This window comes from Mytilus edulis, chromosome 5 (assembly GCF_963676685.1).
Source record: "Mytilus edulis chromosome 5, xbMytEdul2.2, whole genome shotgun sequence".
NCBI lineage: Eukaryota > Metazoa > Mollusca > Bivalvia > Mytilida > Mytilidae > Mytilus > Mytilus edulis.
The window spans coordinates 31,001,369-31,023,051 of record NC_092348.1 but is presented as its reverse complement, the minus strand read 5'-3'; the positions used below and the strand labels follow the sequence as shown (position 1 = coordinate 31,023,051).

General features: G+C 32.5%; 2 protein-coding genes and 1 pseudogene across 2 annotated transcripts in view; all 3 read left to right on the top strand.

Annotated features, from left to right (window-relative positions):
- Nucleotides 1-9,577, top strand: part of LOC139523440 (ras-related protein Rab-30-like) — an 87,490-nt gene extending 77,913 nt beyond the window's left edge. The window contains exon 7 of the mRNA XM_071317484.1: nucleotides 9,156-9,577. Within this exon, the coding sequence (XP_071173585.1) occupies nucleotides 9,156-9,398 (243 nt within the window). The 3' untranslated portion in view covers nucleotides 9,399-9,577. The remainder of the gene's footprint in view (nucleotides 1-9,155) is intronic.
- LOC139522586 (complement C1q-like protein 3) lies at nucleotides 2,933-5,698 on the top strand (annotated as a pseudogene).
- Nucleotides 9,578-17,266: 7,689 nt separating the features above from the next.
- The window catches only part of LOC139523421 (complement C1q-like protein 4), an 8,183-nt gene continuing 3,766 nt past the window's right edge, over nucleotides 17,267-21,683 (top strand). Inside the window, exons 1-2 of the mRNA XM_071317456.1 lie at nucleotides 17,267-17,388; nucleotides 19,881-19,946. Of these exons, the coding sequence (XP_071173557.1) occupies nucleotides 17,298-17,388; nucleotides 19,881-19,946 (157 nt within the window). The 5' untranslated portion in view covers nucleotides 17,267-17,297. The remainder of the gene's footprint in view (nucleotides 17,389-19,880; nucleotides 19,947-21,683) is intronic.

Here is a 21,683-nt window from a genome sequence, read left to right as displayed (position 1 = left end):
CTGATTCATTCTGATTAAAAGAAGAGAGGGCAAGAGGTCACTGATAGTATCTTTTTTTGATCGATCTCATGTATATACAATTTTACAAAATATTGTTCGTATTCATTATGAAACTGAAATGTTACGAAGCAGTTTTAATAAGGAATAGTCAATGAAAAAGTATTCCTCAGTGGTATATTTTGAAAACAAACGAAACTATTATGATTCAATTTTTTCCAAATATGGTCTGTTTTGGGGCATCATTTATTCAAAAACTTGTGGCCCGATTGACCGCGATCGATGCGAGTACCAATGAGACACCATAGCTCATACAAATACGGGTTATATACTTCTCATATATTGAGTTGTGGAGCTGGCATGTCAGTAACTGCTAGTAGTGCTTTGTTAATTTATGTATCATTGTCATGTTTCATTTGTTACCTATTCTGACATTGGACATCGGACACGGACTTCTTTTAAACTGAGTTTTACTGTCGGTATTGCTGGGTTTTGCTGGGTTTTGTTTTATCTGCATTGGCTAGAGTTATAAAAGGAGGGTTGAGATCTCACAAAACATGTTTAACTCCGCCGCATTTTTGTGTCCGTCCAAGGTCAGGAGCCTCTGGCCTTTGTGTTAACTTGGTCTTCTATGAATTTGAATTTGAACTTCTTTAATATATTTTGGATAGATAAAGGAAGATGTGGTATTAATGCCAAGGAGATAACTCTCCATCCAAGTCACAATTTATAAAAGTAAACCATTATAGGTCAAGGTACGGTCTTTAACACGTAGCGTAGGCTCACAACAAACAGCAATCTATATAAGGGTCCCCAAAATTACTAGTGTAAAACCATTCAAACCGGAAAACCAACGGTCTAATCTATATAAAAACGAGAAACACGTATACATTAAATAAACAAACGATAACTACTGAAATAGCTGAATATACGGGCCAGCTGAAGCGCGCCTTCGGGTGCTGTATTGAAGAACCAAATGTATCTGAGAAACAAACATTATAAAACATGCGCGCCTTATAAATATTTTGTACATTAAATACAGTTAAACTATACCTTTATTATCGTATCTAAAAAATAGACCAATTCTGAGATTTTTAAAATTGACCAATAAACCATGAAAATAAATTCAAGGTCAGACAAATATATATATACATTACAATCATTCCATAAAACAAATAAAGTTATTCCTTATAGTATCTGAAAAACAGACCAAACAAGAATCAAATAACACGAACCATGAATATAAAATCAAGGTCAGATTAATATTACTGCAAGATAGACAATAACACCATACAAACATTCCGTACACCAAATATATCTAGCTAAATGCTTATAGTATCCGAGAAATACACCAAAACACCAAACAAAAACGTTGGTGACATTGAGACATTAAAATCGTTTCATACAACCAAATATAGAAGAACTATTGCATTTGGTGTCTGAGATTTCGTGTAAACTACGAACATTTAAACTTGTTGAATTATCAATAAAATGAGTTCATGGTCAAGAGAAAACTGTTTTCCTAATTTTAGGCAAACACCATATCATATTGTGCGCACAATATGTTTAAGTTGTGCGCACAATATATTTAAATTGTGCGCACAATATATTTTTTTCTTTGCATGTCCCTAGCGGGGCTCCGTATTATTTTATCATGGGATGGCACTTCATGCAAAACATTTTACCTCGAGCGGTAGTAAATTCTTGATTTATTTAGGTCCCTATGATTTTTTCTATTCTAATAGGATAATTACGGTACCGGTTTTGAATTGAAGCATTCTCGGTCAAGGCAAATATTGGCTGTTTTCGTACACTGAATTGTTTCATAAAACAATCAAACTCTATTCCTGTAACAAATCTATGCATTTCAACTCATTGCGCATGAACCTTGTTACCTGCTGCATGATAAGTTGATTTTAACATCGTGTAAAATTTACTCTCTAATTTTAACAAATTTATATGTCAGTCTGTCATCTACTCGATAGTTATTTTTTCTCCTGTGATTAATATTCCTAATGGAATTCACTTGTCAGACTATGAAGATTGCTGTGGCGTCTTGATCAAAATCCATTAAATTTTATTACTTTGTCAAAATGAAGTTTATCGTGTTTTTGTTTTTTAAATAATAATAAAAAGTAAGGGTCACTGGAGGTTTTTTTCCACGCTACAGATTGTGGAAAATTGTCAGATTTTGTATAGAATAAGCATGGAAAATCCAATTGTTTGTGATAAAAGAATACAACAACATAGCATTTTAATGAACACGGGAGAAGATAGCTCTTAATCATGACTTCAGATAAGAAAAAAAAAATGGTGTCACCGAACTTTTGTTCTTGCTATACACAAAAATTGGTAAATTCAAAACACTCTGTACTATAAAATAACTTTATCTGAGTTATCTCCCCTTATTTGGCAAGTTGGAAAAAAATAACAAACACAAATGTGATGTTTTATTTCGAAATTAAAGCCGTTAATATGATGAAACACATAATTTTCTTCAACATGTTCAATGTACAGCTAGATACCATAAACATACTTGAAATACACAGGCCAGAGTCTGAGCTTGATTTGCTATATGATATAAAAACTAAACTGACGAAAAAAGGTCATTTATTCAAAATCATAAAATGCAAAAAATATATTTTGCAAATAAAACATTTGCCATAAAAGTTCATATTTAATATGAAATAATAATATATAATTAATACGAAATTACATCATATCTATTGAATAAATGACCAAGAATAGCAAAGGTAGGGAGAAAAATCTGCCCCATAAATAAACATACATTCTTCAAAATAATACACTAAGGGAGGTATGTGGGTGAGAATTTTTAACAAAAACACATCAAATGCTGATGACAAAAGGAAGCGACCACAACGCACTTACACGTGAACTCGTGCTGACCCCGCAAAATCATTGACCAATAAGAAAGATGAAATATAGTCATGCATTGGTCATAAGTGAAAGAAGTAGGTTCAGTAAGACCCCTTTTTGGCCCCAAAATATAGCAGTTTTACAAAATTGTTAAAATGTAAACCTTTAGTTATTTATTGGACAGTAGAATGCTTCTGCTACATAAATATGGGCTGTTTTTGACAATACAATGCACATATATCCGGTACTAGCACCATTAAGTCATGCTAAATTACTGAAATCCTCATAATTCTAGCATTTTAGTTAAATTTTAGACGGTTTTCGTGTAAAACGAAAGTGGCCGCATTCGTGTTCATCCTTTATATTGAAATGTAAGTTGTATTTTATGATAATACATAACATATATAAAGGTTGAGGATGAACACGGATGCGGCCACTTTCATTTCTACCAAAAACCATCTGAAAAGTGACATTTTTCGGCATATTTGGTAGATTATTCATATTTGAGCTTGAATCGGATCGTTTTTAATGACTAAATCTGTTAAAATCCTTCACCTTAACTAATTAATTCAAATAAAATAGACACTTAAGTGTTTAAAAAGTGGTCAAAATCTTTATTCAGATGAACCTGAAATTTGAGGCCAAAATCGGTCCTTACCGGACCTACTCCTTTCTCTGCACGTGAAAACATGTCATCTTATTTCAACAATGTATCGTTTAATTAAGTAGAACGCTCTGACCCTTTGACCAGACTAGAGACAGCATGAATTTACAGTATAAATAGCTCAATTAAATAAAATGCCCCCCCCCCTCCAACCTACATGTTCCTCCGTTCCAAAGAAAGAAAAGAAAATCCGGAAACTAAAGGAAAAGTTGCACTGGAAATTCATTTATTTAGCATTTTTCAATTTTACATCCTTGTCTTAAAATGAGTAAAGGGACGATGTAGATTCGTTATGAAGGTGTAATCGAGACATTAAACGAGAAAGTAAAAAAAGACAAAATATATTGCAAAAACAAAAGACAACCAATGGATAACAGGCTCTTGCTAAGGGATTGGTTTACACAAATCAGGTTGCGGGGTCTTACATGTTTGTGAGCGATCAATCATTTCTTTACAGTCACACTGTTTGAATTTGTTATATGGTTCAGATTATATGAGATTTTCTTGGAAACGAGTCAACACATAAAATTTCCCATTGGTAGTTTTTTGAAGAAGTCTAATATTAAGGAGATGTGGTATGCCTGCCAAAAAAACAACTACTCACCGTAATTCAAATGAAATGGATGTAAGCAATTATAGGCAACCGTGCAACCTTGAACAATGAGAAAACCCCATACCGTATTGTCGACTATAAAAAGCCCCGTCATGAAAAATAGGAAATAATTCAATTCAGAAAACTAACACCCAAATTTATAACAGAACAGTTTACGAAAAAAAAACCGACAACCACTGAACTACAAGCTCCTGACTGTATTGGGACAAGCTTCGAAATACCGTCGGTATCAACTGGGAAATTCATACTCTGTATGTAGGCACTGCTGGAATATTGCTATATAGAAAACAAGTGAAGCGCATCAGTGCAAATTTATCACTGAAGCGGTTTCTTGTGATAAAATATTGTTAGTATATAGATTTATATTTTTAGATCGAACAGAAATTGTCATGGAAAAGCTATTAAATTTTGATAAAGAAATTAAACAAATAAGTTCAGGTAACTATCATAATTATAGTCCAAAATGTTTACTGAATTGAATAAAGATATATTTACGGTTCTATACTAAATATTGCTGTGGGATTTTACTTGTAAGTATACATTTGTAACAATATATATATAGTTTTTAACAACAATACACATTTTATATCTTAATTCAAATGCATCGGTAAATATTTTCATGATATAACAACCCCTCAAATCAAACATAATATATTTGTCTTCGGTGGTTTGCTTTTACACTAATTGGTGTTTCATTTGAGCCACAAACCATCTTCCATTTGCAACAAAATAAAACTTTTAATTTGTACCAATACTATAGCTTAATAGTATGAAGTCAATACTATAGCTTAATAGTATGAAGTAATAGTTTCATTCAAAAGATAGATAAAATGATATCAATTTGAAAACACATTTTTATTAATGCATAATTGAACATTCATCAAAAGCACTGGCGGATCCAGAATGACGTCCAGGTGATTAGATCCCTTTTTTCGTTGACAATCAATACTTTTGAGTGGGAACATATGGTTGGAATCTTTTTCTTTTTATCATGAAAAATTACAGACTTATTTCCACTAAATCAAAAAGGAAGACAGATAAATATTGTACAACAATACAAATTTCTTAATAGGATATCTATTAAGGTAGTTTTGCTCTAAATGTTACCTAAAGCTGTATTTTATTTCTGCTTTTTAAGGCACCAACTGTAGGAACAACAACCAAAAACCGATTGGATTTTATGCCACATTGTCGAAAACAGTAACACGTTCAGGAACGTCAACTGTAGTATTTGATAAAGTATTCACAAATACAGGTAATGCATACGATTCCAAAACGGGTATCTTTCGTACTTCTGTCAAAGGACTTTACTACTTCGATTGCACTTTTTTGTCCTTTGAACCAAGTTACACATTATACTTATGAAAAATAACAACAGGTTGACATTTGGACACAGCTTTAGTAACCGTGATGCTGGTGCGATATCTGGAACCCTAGAGCTTGAGATAGGATATAAAGTGTTCATACAACATTTATAGGGTGTTGGATCAGAAGCTATTCATGGTGACTATGCTAGCTTTACTGGGTATCTAATTGCAACCACTTGACGTTTTCGAATCTTTCAAAAGGTAAATAATATTAAAAACAGTATATTTACGTACATAATTAGTTGTTATTTATTTCAGCAAAGTTCGTTACTTTGTTTTGTTTTGCACAACGAACTAGACTTAAACTATGACATTTACCGAATTAACCATTATATGTTCTAACTTGATGATCTGTTTTCTGGGGGGGTTAAGGTCAAGTGATCTATTTGTTGTCATTATCTTAAATTTCCTTCATTTATCTTTGGTATTTCATGCTCATTCATTACCGAGCCGCATAAAGTATCTCGGTGTAGCGTATTCGCCTGTTATGTTTGAGTTTCTTGGCATATCTTATGATGCTGTGTTGAAATTAACTTTTTTTAAATCAAAGAGCAAAACAACTTTAACAAAAAAGAGTCCTGCCGTTATATGTCAGACATGATAACAGGAAAACTGACAAAGCATTAAAATTCCCACCTATCTTTTTAAATTGTTTGTCTTCTCAGCATAATACTGTTTATAAAAGCTAAAACACGAATACGCGAATACGAAATACTAAAGTTGTATTTTGATTCGGTTCTCAACTCTCTCTTTTTTGAGCGATTGTTACATGTATGTTGAATGTGTTTCCTTGAATACAGTTATCCTCAATAATATTGTAAAGGTTCATCATTGCACACTGAGGGAGTTTGAATATTTGTGCAGTCTCTATGTTTAAATTTTTTTAATAGTTTGTATTTTGAAGGCACTTTCTTCTTCGTAGTATATTTTTGGTTCTATGAAATTAACAAGATGTTATATGATTGCCAATGAGAAACGAGAGGCGAAAGATATCAGAGGAACAATCACACTCACAGATTGAAAGTAAACTGACAATGCCATGGCTAAAAAAGAAAAAGACAAACAGAAAAATAATACTTTACAAGACACAATATAGAAAACTAAAGATTTATCAAATTGAATTCCACCTAAAACTGGGGCAGATCTCAGGTGCTCCTGAAGGGTAAGCAGATCCTTTTCCACATATCATTGGACCAAGGTGTGATGTTAGTATCTAAGATAAAGAAGACAACCCTTTCTGTAACGATGCATTAAATTTATTGAAAGGTTATCTTTGTGTTAATATGTACATGTTAAAACATAAGGAGGGGGGGGGGCTTATATCTTGCCATTGAATTTTAAAAATGATTTACATTTTGTCATGTAAGGGTTTTTTAAAACTTATATTGTTCCTCGAGATGACCAAGTTTATTATTTTCATCAAGTCAGATATTATTCAATATGTATAGCAATGATGTTTCAGAATGACACAGATGGGGATAGAAGATACGAGAGGTTCTCTATCAACTATTATTCTATAAATGGACGCAACTGTTATATCTCCCAATTGAAACGATATTCCCGTGCTTGCATTTCCTATCATGATTTTCATGGTACAGGGTTGCTGCTCACAAGGAAGCTTTTAAACCAAGAGTTCCAAATAGTGAAGTTGAAATCATCCCTTCTTAAATTTTACCGACGCCGTCACGAGTTGGTTGACCGTTATGGAATAACCGTTTCACAAATGAAATCGGATGTGTTCCTTACGTGGTAACTACAATCCCCTTCCCTTTCATGAATGTGACCTACCGAATTAGACTATTTACCGGATATGTTATCACATAAGCAACACGACGGGTGCCTTATGTGGAGCAGGATCTGCTTACCCTTCCGGAGCACCTGAGATCACCCTTAGTTTTTAGTGGGGTTCGTGTTGTTTATTCTTTAATTTTCTATGTTGTGTCATGTGTACTATTGTTTGTTTCATTTTGAGCCATGGCGTTGTCAGTTTGTTTTCAATTTATGAGTTTGACTGTCCCTTTGGTATCTGTCGTCCCTCTTTTATAATGTTTGATATTTCCAATCAGGTAAGGCAGCTATACAGGATTTTACACTGTTCTTTTTATGTTATTATTTACACGCTTGCTATACTGCGCAACTGGTTGAGACAAATTGGTACCGTTTATGTTATTGTAATAATAACGGTCAATTTATTATTTCTTAAATGTTATTATGGCTATACAAGCTAAAAAGTTATCATCAGTAAATAAAAATAGTCTTAAATGATTTCTATTTTATTCAGTTTAGTGTAGCGGGTTTGTGAGAAGAACATCGACATAATTAGTAATCATTTTAAGTGCTGTTTTATAAAACAAAACAAATCGTATCCGCCACTAACAACTAAAAATATTACCAACTTTTGCAACTGATAATAATTATTGAAGTTGTCTTTTTCTTGCAGGAATCTTTAGAGACGGCAAGTGATATATGTGAATGATGGAAAAGATATAATCAGCAGAACGAAAAAGCAGTTGTAATTCCAGTAGGAAACAAATCTGACATGAAACGTGAAATCAACAAACAGGACGTCGAGGTATATTGGTTTTGTTCTTTTAAAAATGTATTTTAAGGACAACAATGTGTATTTCCGGTTTAGTTCGGAGTTGTGATGGGTTAGGGGAATGGAGTATTATTGACGCCATGGTAACCTACATGTTCGTTTATGCGCATTCGCATGTAAATTCGAAACTCATCAATAAGATAGAAGATAAAACTGAGAATGGAAATGTGGAATATGTAAAAAAAACAAAAAAAAAAACAACAACACAAACCCTACCAAAGAGCAGAATATTGCCGAAGGTCACCGGTGGACCTTCAACACAGCAAGTAAATCCAGCCCCCGGAGGCGTGCTTCAGCTGGCCCCTATACGAAAATATGAACTAGTTCAGTGATAATGGAACTCCAAAGCATATAAACGGACTAAAATAAAATATCATACAAGTCCAACAAAGGCTAGAGACTCTTGACTTGGGACAGTCAAAATATGCGCCGGTTCAAACATGTTTTGTGAGATCCCAACCCTCGCGTATGTCTGTAGCCAACGAAGAAAAACAACCGCAGTTATACCCACTGTTTAACTCGATTTAAAAGAAGTCCGAGTCCGACATCAGAATTTATAACAAAGAAACTAAGCAAAATGACATTGATGCAAATTTGTTTTTTAATATACATTTTAAGATCTTCATGTTTGTCAACATTAAAAGACTACATGTATGAGTCACTCATATTTTTCGTTTGTATCAGTTATAGTATCTTTCACCATCTTTCATATTGTAAGCAATTGATATTGTATCATTCAAAGTGTTACAAATCCATGCTGTATCATCCATGATAGCGTAAAACACATTAAAAGTGATAATTTCATTTTATAATTATATACACGACATAATAACCGGAAAACAGTAATCCCCCCCCCCCAATTCATATCACCATTTGAATACTTCTTTTGGTTGTTCTTGCTTCACTGAGTATCAGGATATCATACCGCATAGACGGTAATTACATGTAAAAAAAAAAGATGTAATGCGGAGTCAAAAGTCGTTAATGAAATTATGAAAAAAGTATTACTGTTATCGTGTTGATTTTCATATATTTTAGGATTTTGCAGAGAGGGAAAATTTACCTCACATAGAGACAAGCGCCAAAACAAACGAAAACGTAACGGAGATGTTCATGTCAGTAATAAAACGACTTACAGAAAATGGCGATGATGATGGTTGTGATGTACCTGCAGACGACAGGTTCGCTTTGAGAAAAGGATATTCCAGTATAAGTATGGATACGGACACAGTGCCAACTACGACGACGCAAAACAGTGCATGTAGTTGTGTTATAAATTAAAGGCATAAATGAGGACGCTGAGACACCTTGATAGGTGGTTTGGCCCAAAAGACACTTGAACCATAAGCTGTTCAACAATTTTAACATACCTCAATAGTTTAATTGCAATATTTTTATTTTTTATTGTAATAAATGATTATTAATTGTTAATATTTATAAAAATATTATTGTTTTATTTGATGTACACTATCTATTACGAAGGTTGGTGTAGATTTAATTTAATGGGGGTGAGATAATTGGTCATATTTTTATCAATTTTTCATTCTCGGAAGAATTAAAATTGAGAAAGGAAATGGTGAATATGTCAAAGCGACAACCACCCGACCATAGAGCAAACAACAGCCGAAGGCAACCAATGGGTCTTCAATGTAGCGAGAATTCCCGCACCCGTAGGTGTCCTTCAGCTGGCCCCTAAAATATGCATAATAGTACAGTGATAATGGACGTCATACTAAACTCCGAATTATACACAAGAAACTAAAATTTAAAATCATACAAGACTAACAAAGGCCAGAGGCTCCTGACTTGGGACAGGCGCAAAATTGCGGCGGGGTTAAACATGTTTATGAGATCTCAACCCTCCCCCTATACCTCTAGCCAATGTAGAAAAGTAAAAGAATAACAATACGCACATTAAAATTCAGTTCAAGAGAAGTCCGAGTCTGATATCAAAAGATGTAACAAAAGAAAATAAATAAAATGACAATAATACATAAATAACAACAGACTACTAGCAGTTAACTGACATGCCAGCTCCAGACCTCAATTAAACTGATTGAAAGATTATGTCTTCATCATATGAATATCAGGTACAATCCCTCCCGTTAGGGGTTTAGTATCATACTATCATAAAATATATGAGAAGAACATAACCCGTGTCATGCCAACAACTGTTTTTTTAGAAATAAATGTGTTTAGTTCCGATGCAAAGACCCTATCAGTGAATCAATGTTAAAGCCAAAATATGCAATCTTTAATGACCTGACAACAGTATCGTAACTATATCCCCTTTTAATAAGTCTATTTAAAGGTTTTGTTAGTTTCTGAGGAGAATACTGACATTTTTGTGCTTTATAAAGAATATTTCCATAAAATTTTGGATGTGAAATACCTGAACGTATAAGATGTCTGCATGTTGAGTTATATTTACGAATTATTTCCTTATACCGGTTTTGAATTGAATGCTTCTATTTGTTAATTCAGTGGCGTGTAAAACCGTTGACCGAAGTACATTTTGTATGATGCGCGGAAGCGCTCATTCTAAAAATATGCGCACGGTTAACGTTTTTATAACCTTTGTGAATTTACTAAAAGAAGCATTCAATACTTATGATTACATGTTTTCGCTATGATCATGAAAACTCGATTACTATTAAGTTTTCTTTTATTTATCTGACAGTGTGCACTTTGTTGTGGAAACGTGTGTCATCATGAATATTACAATTTATTTTGAAATGAATGGTAATTGCAAAATGATGCAAGATCGCTATTAGCCAATCAAAATGACGTATTATAATGCAACTTACATGTAATGTAAGCATTGTCTTGGTAGGAAGCTAGCGTGTTACAGCTATATCGCAGTAAAATCGACATCATATGTATAAATAGTATATATAATATTATTTTATTCATATAACTTTGAGGAGTTCATAAAATTGAGAATGGAAATGGGAAATGTGTCAAAGCGACAACAACTCGACCATAGAGCAGACAACAGCCGAAGGCCACCAATGGGTCGTCAATGTAGCGAGAAACTCCCGCATCTTTTATCTTATTCACAAAAATTTCTAGTAGATTGTGATACTCATTTTAAAAATTAACATACTAGTCTAATACGGATGTACTTTATGTTTTATTGATTATATATTAAAACACAACACAATAAAATAAGGAATATCATAATAACCTCGTCTTTACATTGTCGCCCAAATATTTCCTTTCTGATGGTTGACGTTCCTTGTTTGAAACCTTGCATTTCAGAAGAAAGTTAAAAATGTTGTGTTTGAGTGCATTAAAAAACAAAACAAAGAGCAGATTGGAATAAAAAATATAACTAAATAACAGACATTTAAATTTAACCATTCCAACTCATATAAAAAAAAACTATATTTAATCATAGAGACTTAGATAGTTCATTTTGTAAGTGATGCTTCGTGAATTAGTCAATGGAATTTAATGATGTTTGGCTTCTTAACGATCAGCGACAAATATTAAATGTTAAATGCATACTCTGACATGGCTCATAACCAGTGTATGTAAAGTGCGGATCCTAAAATATCATTTTCACTGTATATGCCAGAAATTTTTGATGTACAGAATGATAAATAAACCATGTAAACAGACGACTTTTTTTATTTTTTATTTTTGAAGAAAATGAAGAAAATGAGTTAAAAAGTATATGTTAAGAAACACATAATACTAATAAAACAAAGTAAGAGATGCGAACGGGGTTTTTTTCGCGCCTAAATCCAAATAGCTGTGAAATATATACCAAAAAAGGTGAATATTTAGGACATTTCACGAACAGATCGTGCAGGTGTTTTATAACTAACAGGTAAGATGTTGTTGCAGAAAAAATATTCATTTTAACACAATTATTAAAGTTGTATAACGTAGAATAGGTTTTGTCATTCAGTTTCTTCATATTGAACTGAATTCCACTTTGATGCTTTCTTTATGCCATGTTTACTGTCGAATATTGATACTATTCTTTCATTTTCACTGTAGAGCGATTCATTAGTATTGTATATGCGGCGCATTTTCACTGTATGATATATCTAATTTTTTTTATCTATGAAACAGCGTATTTTTTTAAGCATGTAAAGCAAGACTTTAGTTAGCGTGCTTGCTTTTTTTTTTTTTGTACAATCATTATGATAACACCCAATTTTATTTAATTCAAATATAATAATTATACAAATACAAGTTAAACTATGCCGATACATATTGTTTAAAGATGTCAATCTTATTTACAAAGTTTGTATAAACAATTATACAAACTAAGCAATCAAGTCAACCAAAGTTTCGCTTTACATGCATTAGGAAATTAGCTGTAAAGCCTTAATTTAGCCGACTTGCTCAAACAATAGATAAAGTAAGAGACGAATTTGATAAAATTTAACTTACGGAGGAAAGTTTGGTTTTAAAACACTCTAAAAAAATTCAATAGAAATAACATTTATTTCAAATGTATTCCATCTTTAAAATTTCTTATGAATCGTATAGGGATCTTAATCCTTTTGTTTTTTATCCATTTCCATATCCTTGTTTTTTTATCCATTTCCATGACACTTCACCACTAATTACGAACATCTTGATAAAGATTGAATCGTTGGTTTTCCCGTTTAAAAGGTTTTACACTGGGGCCCTTTATAACTTGCTGTTCGGTGTGAGCCAAGACTCCATGTTGAAGACCGTATTTTGACGTATAAGGTATACTTTTATAAATTGTGACTCGTTTTGAGAGTTGTCTCATTGTCACATATGACATCTTATCTATCTGTGGCTCAACCCGAAACGAGACGGGATAAAAAGGGATAAAAAACACACTTTTTAAATATATCTATAATGGGCTTAATATGAGTCAGAAAAGAGTAGAATAGTGGGTCGCGTTGAGGTATAAGCGTGACGCGGAATTGCCGATTTTTTTGTAAGCGTGACACGTGATAGTCAAATGATTGTGTCGTGAAAACGAGAAATAAAGTATAACGGGACACGGAAAATTTAAAAAAATGAAAACTGCATAGTATAAGCGGGATACGAGAATCTGATAAAGCAGTAAGCGGGATCATTGATCAGATTGTAGCATGCATGTTGTGTACAATTACTCAAATGTGCATTGTTTGACCTCTGTGGTAGTATCCACTCGCGGATCTAGAAATTTTTATAAGTAGGGGTCCAATGACTACATAAGAAGGGGCCCGCTCCAGTGATTCCATATAAAAGTAACCAAATGTTTTCCTAAAAAGGGGGCAACCCCCTGTCCCCCTAAATCCTCCTCTGGTATCGAGCTGTTCATTACGGATAAAAAAAAAAATTTGTATCAAGGGTGCTCTACTTCACGTACCAATGCAAACAAAAAAGTTCGCCCAGACGTTACGCACGATATTGCGTCCCAATTGGTAACGTCAAAATTTGACGTTTTACGTCGGTAATCGAGTATACTTTGTTCGTTTTGTTTTTATCATTTTTGATCGATATGGATACTTTAAAGTCTTGAATATGTATGAAATATGTCCTACTGGTAGTTACGCAAGCAAAAATAAACAATACAAAATAGGTATTTGGTTGAGAAAATAGTGCCTATTAATTGTATATAATGCGTTGGTCACCCTTTTAGATTTAAGAAAAGAGGGAAGGGAGGAAGCAATTCATGTTGCTTAAATAACATAGTTTTTATGTTTTGTGCTTTTATCTTTTTTTTTTATTTTTTTAAATGTTGTTGGTTTTTTTTTTAGGTGTAACTCCTCAGGTACAACCATTTTACTGACCCCTTCAATTTTGGCACAAATAAACCGTATTGCAGATGAATAGCAAATCGCAGTTCTACGCTTTACAAGTTTGAAAATAAACGGTTGATCTTTTATCCTCTAGTAATATAGCCCTTTCTGAACTTTAGAATCTTGGTTAAATGAACAACCCCAGTCATCTGAAATATTTTATCTATTTATTGACAAATTACCATATGGTTTTTTTTCTTTTCATTTAAGATAATTATTCATTTTCTATTTGATTATAACTACTATTATATATTACAGTTCTTATCGTGGTTTCTATGATTCTATCTATTTTCAAAATTTGTAATTTTGTTATTTTGTTTTGTCCTCTGATCTGAAAACATGAAATCGAACCGTACTTGTTATTTAAAAACAATGAAAAATCGTTCATACATCATATGATATTACGAACTGCTTTCAATTTTGATGACCAAGGAGGGTGATTGGCATAATGAGTTCATATAAAGTGATAAAAAGCCTGCGGCGATTTTAAGATACGCTCGTGGCGATATTTGTTCGACTCCGATCCTAATCGACAGTTATTGCAAATATTTTAACTAAAGCTCGCCTGATGTCCGGCTTCTCCTACCTATGATGACAGGTCAATAAAATACAACAAATGTCGCTTATACGTGTAGCGGTGTTTAACACCAAAACAAAGAACAAACTTTTAGAAATAATTTGAAAACACATATATGTATTAGCGTCCCGAATCGAAAACGTTCAAAACGTAAGAAAATTGTTCAGTGGACAAACTTGCAAGACATTTGATTTGTTAAAAAACGAAGTCATTTCGACTTCACAGCTTATCAAAATGTATGTTATCGTATTGTGGGATGAAAGCACAATTACGCAAAAGCACTATTTTGTATGCTACAAATTTAATATTTAATATAATGACGTTGAAACTGACAGTGTTTTGGTAAAAAGCGTCGAAATTCGACTTTGGACAATCTTGCAAGACATTTTCCCGAAGCCAATGCGTTTTTATTTGTGGTGCGAGTGCTGTAAAATTCCGGATTTTAATTGGTCTATCTAAGCACTTTTGTAGGAATAATTTATGAAAACAAAATTTTATATCTTCTAATACTTTAAACAGCGGTAACTTTTGATAACTTACCATTTTCCAAAACCTGACGATGGCGAGGATTATTCATTTTTGAAAAAATCAGCTTTGACCGTTCCATCAACACAAAAAACAGCAATGACTTCATAAATTATATATGACGTTTATCATTCATGCGAATTTTTGCAGATTTTAAACTCTTGTTTAGACCACAAAAATTCCCGCAAAAGTTATTTTGCGAATAATTTGTTACGTCTGACACGCATATTTTTGACGTTTTGGCAATATTTGTATCATTATTTGAAACTATTATGAAAAGTTAAAGAATATTTTTTTTTATATTTTTGGAAATAGTAATACCTGCCTAATCAATGGATATAAATTTCATAAAGCTGAACTATTTAGATTTCATAGAAGAGCTATTTATCAAATTGCTCTGTCGTATTTGACGACATTGACGCAATAACGTGCTTAACGTCAAACACCTTACATTTCATGTTTTAATGACTGTGGATAATTTATGTCACATACCGTTTCACCTTATACAGTTAAAATCATGCTAGCAACAATCGAGTCAAGAACATTTGTTCTACCAAAACTGTCTTTTTCAGAATATGGAAATTGAAGCAGTTGAGGGTACAACTGGGGAAAGTTAATCTTTTATAAGCTTTTCTGTCACCATTGCGTTTCAAGATGCATATTTCTCTGTTCGAAAGTGTATTTATTGCGTGGAAGATAACGTCCTCAAATGTACTCGTCTCTATTTTACACAGACTGCACTTAAACTCCGCAATATGAATCTTTGACTTCAAAAAAATACAGAAATATCTTTTAATTTTTTTTTTAAATCAAGGAAAAACGTAATTTGAAAAATACAATATGACATTTTGAGAAGCGTTTTTGTTACAAATTTGAAAAGCTATATATTTGATAAAGAATGAATGAGGAGTTTGTATTTCAATTTGAATACATTTATCATAAATTCTAAAGTCATCAACTACGTTTTTTTATTTGTTTCAAGTGCATTTATCACATAATTCTACAATAAAAATTCCTCGCATCTTCGAAAATTCCACATCAGATATGACTGCACCAACAGTGATAATTCATCGCATCTATAGTTAAAATGGATCGCTTTCAAAAATCGATATGCTATATTATGTTGCTTTTATAACACTTATTTGAACTTTAATGCTATGTTTGTACATAATAAAGACATATCACAATGAAAATATGTAAAAACTTTCCTTCAAATCAATTAATTTGGTATTTTCAAAACGTAACAAATACAGTTTTCCCATGATCCTTTATTCTACAATAGACATACCCGCATATGACAGTGAAAATGAACTAGCTGGATTCGCACTTTATATACACTGCATAACAATACAATTTTTGAATGGTGTGAACACTAGAACTATTTTCGACGAGACTTTCATGCTGAGTGTAAGCTCATTAAGTAAAAAGTCCACAACAAGGGGGGGGGATTAGATATGTGCCCTTCGAAGACGACTAGTCTTTGCTGTTTCTCCTCAATACCGATTATAGTCCGAGCAGCACACATAACAATTATAGAGTTTGATTTACGTATACCCAATCGGAGATAGAACCAACGACATTCTTCACTCGAGACTTTTAGTTGGTTCTAGATTGATTTGACAAATTAATTTGACAAATGTAACAAAAAGGTGACTTGCATGCTTATTAAAAAAAAATACTAAATACAATCACTAAAAAAATATAATTTTATTATAAATTATGAAAGTAAAGTTTACAAACAAAAACAGAAACGTTTGAATAGATTTGAAATTGAAAATGGTAAAGTTTTCTTACTGCACAAAGAAAACAGATAAACATAATATATAAAACGTTAAATTCTACAAATAAAATTGAATTGTCTGAGTTATCTCTCTTTACAAAGCAACTATCCTAAATAAAAAAATAAACCAAATAAATAAAGGATGTGTTGAATATACACTCTGCAACACAGACTCTAAAACCTTCATATCCTTGATTTTGTTTTGCTCTACATAGGGGCATTGTGTTGTTTTTTGGTCTGTGCGTCCGTTCATCAGTCCGTCTGTCCTGTTTTAGGTTTAAGTACCAACATGTCCGAAACAACAGCCTGTAACACTATGAACTTCTATAGGTTACATGAACAAATGTACAGAATGAAATTCGACATTAGAAGGGAAAACCTTATACGTTTTATTGTCTAGTCGATTGATGTCTTTGATCACGCGATACTATCATTAACGATCAATAGCAAATACATATTTAAAGTTTCTTTTCGTTGATTGTAGTTTGTATTACGTTTTGTGAAAATTGAGTTCTAATATGTTTTCCACTGGGACATTCATCTTGTTTGTGCTTTTCGCTGCTATGAATTATGCTTTAAAATCAGAAGCTAAAGGAAACTGTTCAAATGGTATGTATTTTATGCTATTGTATATAAAGAAAATGTGGTATGATTGCCAATGAGACAAGTGTCCAACAGAGACCAATTGCAAAGAACGAAAGAACAAAAAGGTAGACAGCTGTAGGGCCATAGAAAGCCATCACGACTTAACTCGTGTCATATAGTAAGATTTTGAGTCTTAAGATGTGACACGATTCGAGAGAGAAAAATAATTATTAGATAATCATGATAATGGAGAGCAACAATAAGTGGAAAATAAATTACTTGCAAAAACAACAACTGAATGCAGGCTCCTCACAAGGGATTGCACACACAGTACAGGTATGTTGTGGAGTTTTACATGTTAATGAACGTCTAATCCTTTTCCATCCTTGATCGGTGGTTTCGTGAATGATTAAAGTTTTTTTTTCGATATGAGGTTTTGTCATTAAATAGATCATTGTTTATTTTATAATTGGCAAGCTGTTGTATATAAAAAGAACAAAATGAAAAACAACAATATACCACTCCTCATTAGTAAATACTTCTTCAAAACACTACAAAAGGGAAAATTCCATCGATAATACATTTTTAAGAGAACCTTATATAAAATCTGAACCATGTAACAAATTTAAAACACAAGTATATATATACTATTAAATGAGAGGACCTCATTTTGTGTGTCACTTCTCTTTCTTCCACAATACATTACTCATCATGCCTTTGTGTCCTATAGGTACCATGCATAGTCGCATTTGTCATTCTCTCTTATGGTTTTTTCGTTTGAGTTATTTTAGGAGCAAAACGATAATAAAGGCGTCCGGATACTGTTTTCGTCATCGGTTGGACTTTTAAGTAATAGAAGACTTCCGTTTACACATAGTTTTCATGATCTTTCCTAGGTGCTTGGGGGACAGGACTTTTGTTTTGCTTTATCTGTATACTATGAACATACATATACTATACATAAAGTGTACATTGTATTTGCTATGATTTACTGTCAATTCCAAGTTTACCATCAACGGCGGTCATATATTACATGCTTAACTCTTACTTTCTTGTTGGCTACTTTATATGTTTATCCAACTTATTGTGTACTTTACATATATGGATATCTATTATTTTTTCTCTGTCTCTTTTTGGGCTGTTTGTTTGTTATAGTTATCAACCACACTTGCATTAAAATGCATTAGATATTTATAAAAAAAAATATTATAGATTCGTTATCTACATATCTGTTAAGAACTTTTAAATAGTTTTCAATATTCCTTTTTTTTTTATCTCATTGTTTGTATTGTAATGGCGTTTGGGGCCCATAATTGAAAAATAAAATTTCTTCTTCTTCTTCTTCTTCTTCTTCTTCTTCTTCTTCTTTTTCTTTTTGTTTGTTGATTATTGTTTTTAAAATGTTTCAATTGCTTTTTTTTTAAAAACATGTCTATAAGCACTTTGACAACGCTATGTACACTCTAAATATATGTAATACTATCTTATTGATAAGGATATTACTAGCCATTGATTACTGAATTATAACTAAATTTATTACATTCATTAGTGTACAATAATACATGAAAAGAAAAACATGATTTACAAAAATCAATCATCAGACATTTTATATTATTAGTACATGTAACTGTTTTTTTGTCTGTTTTGTTTTAAGAAATTCACAAACCAGAACATCCACTTCATATTAATGAAAGGTTTTTGGAATTAAAATGTATGAATTTGCTATAAAAAAATTAAGACATACTGTATCTGTGTTGAAACACTCCGTTTTTATTCATGTCAGTGTTTTAACGTTACACAGAAACATGGACATGGTAATATTAACTCACATGTTCACGAAAGAGAGGTAACAAATACCAGAGACAAATAAAACTCCGAAGTCGAAAATAAACCGACAACGTCATGCATATGGATAAAAAGGGAAAAAACAAACAGACAAAAAAGAAATTCACAAAACACAACAAAGAAAGCTACAGACTGAGGAACACGAACCCAACAAAAACCTGGGATGCTCTCATATGTCACCCGTCGTGTTTCTTATGTTAGTACAAACCAGGTTATAAGTCTAATTCGTAAGGTCATATTCGGGAAAGGGGGACAGGATTGTAGTTTTGACATTAGGAACACAACTTGTTCTACAACGCTCCACCAACTCGTGATGATTTCAGCTTCACAACTTGGAACACCTGGTTTAATAGCTTCCGTGTGAGCAGAAATCCTATATCGTCGAAATATTATGATAGGAAATACAAGCCCTGTAAACATTAGGAGATCTACACTCCGTTTGTAGGCGCTGTTGGAATGTTGCTACAAAGACATGGAAAGAGCACCAGTGCAAATATGTCACAAAAGCTAGGTTATTGTCAAAACAAATCTTCATTTATATTTGCCTTGTTCATCAATTTTAGTAAGAAACAAAGACATACATTATTCGTTAAGAGAACAATATAAATTAGATTTCTATGGCCTGAAGGTGACTATCATAATATTGTTAGTATATACATTTATATTTTCAGATCGAACTGAAACTGTAATGGAAAAGCTTTTAAGTTTTGTTAAAGAAATCAAACTAATAAGTTCAGGTAACTATAATAGTTTAAGGTGGTACCTAACACTACAGGGAGATAACTCTGTAAAATCAGAAGAACGTTTTAATGACGTAGTGTTCATAAGGGAATATTAAGCTTCTCAATGATCAAAATAAGTGTTTGTCAAACTGCTATATAACCAGTGTAATTTTTCTGATTAATTGGTTGGTTTAAATTTTTTGAAATTTTTATATTTTTGTCAAAGGGTCAAAGTAAATACTTTGTCAAAATTTTATAAAAATTAAACGAGCCAAATTAATTTTAGTGCAGGTGTTGGGTACCACCTTAAGTCCAAAATGTTTACTGATTCAGATGGACCATATATTGGTTCTACAATGTATATATATACTTACTTTTGTTGTGGGATTTCAAGCATACATTATGTAACAGTATCAGGGCTTGTAGGTTTTACAGCAATACACATTTTTAGATCACAATTCATATGTACCGGTAAATATTTTCATGATAAAACAAACCCTAAAAAAATCATTTATCAAATATAGAGACATTCTCGTAACAGTGTGGACAACCGCAATACTTATGTTCACTGTGTATCATCGCCACCGGAAATTGGGTACTAACGAAGCGGAGAGAAATAGAAAAAAAAGTAAACAAGTTAAGAATTCATCCAATTTAAAGCATTTCCACTCATTTGATGAGGGTGCCGCTTAAGAAATGATTTTCTGATATATAATTCTTTAAATTATTAGGCCGATAAGAACAAAATTAATTCAAGATTTTGTGTAATACCCCAAAACTTGCCACTTAGTACCGGAAAATTTCGAGGTCGATCGTCCTCTGTCGCTCCATTCTCAAGATATTGAACTGTTTTTCATTATTTTTCTAGACACATTTTTAGATTATTATAGTGTGGCATTATATTTACTGAAATTTGTTGTCAAAAACATGTTTTTTAAAGAATATGGACAAAAACATTGTTTGTTTGTTGTACGGCGAATTGCAGGACGTTGTACGGCGAATTGCAGGACGTTGTACGGCGAATTGCAAAATAACAACTTTTGTGTGTACGGCGTCTTGCAGTATATCATATTTTTAAGAGGAAATTAATCACTGTTTAGATAAAATCAAGTGACGATATTTTGTTGATATCAAAGCTTTACAGGCTTATAAATATACAAAATGTCTAACTTATCAAATATTATTAAATACATGCCGTTAATTCAGTTCAGAAGGCCTCTGTTGCGTACCGCTTTTCGATTTTGTACAAAAAGGTTTTTTCAACCATATTATCCTAGTAAATACATTTATATATCGTTATACTACTAGCGACTGTTGTCTTTTTGTTTTAGTGTAAATTCAATAAAATAAACCGTCCATTCATCGTTTGTTGGTGCTTGCTTTTAAAAAACAGTGGAGATGTGGTATGATAGCAAATAAGATAACTATCCATCAGGATAAAATAAAGTATATGCTATCGTACGGCCTTCAACAACGAAAACTCCTACGAAAACTCGTACCTTATATAGCTGAGACTACTATAACAGTTATAGTAGTCTCAGCTTGTAGTCTCAGCTTGTAGTCGGCTATAAAAAGCACTGACAGAAAAATGTGGAAGGACTCAACAAGAAAACTAACGGCCTTACTTATATACAGTGTAACACTGAAACAATTTATGAAAACAACAAATAAGATAGAGATGAAGCAACGAAAATCACCGAACCACAGGATCGAAAATTTGGACAGACAAAATTAAGAAAATACTTTGTTTTC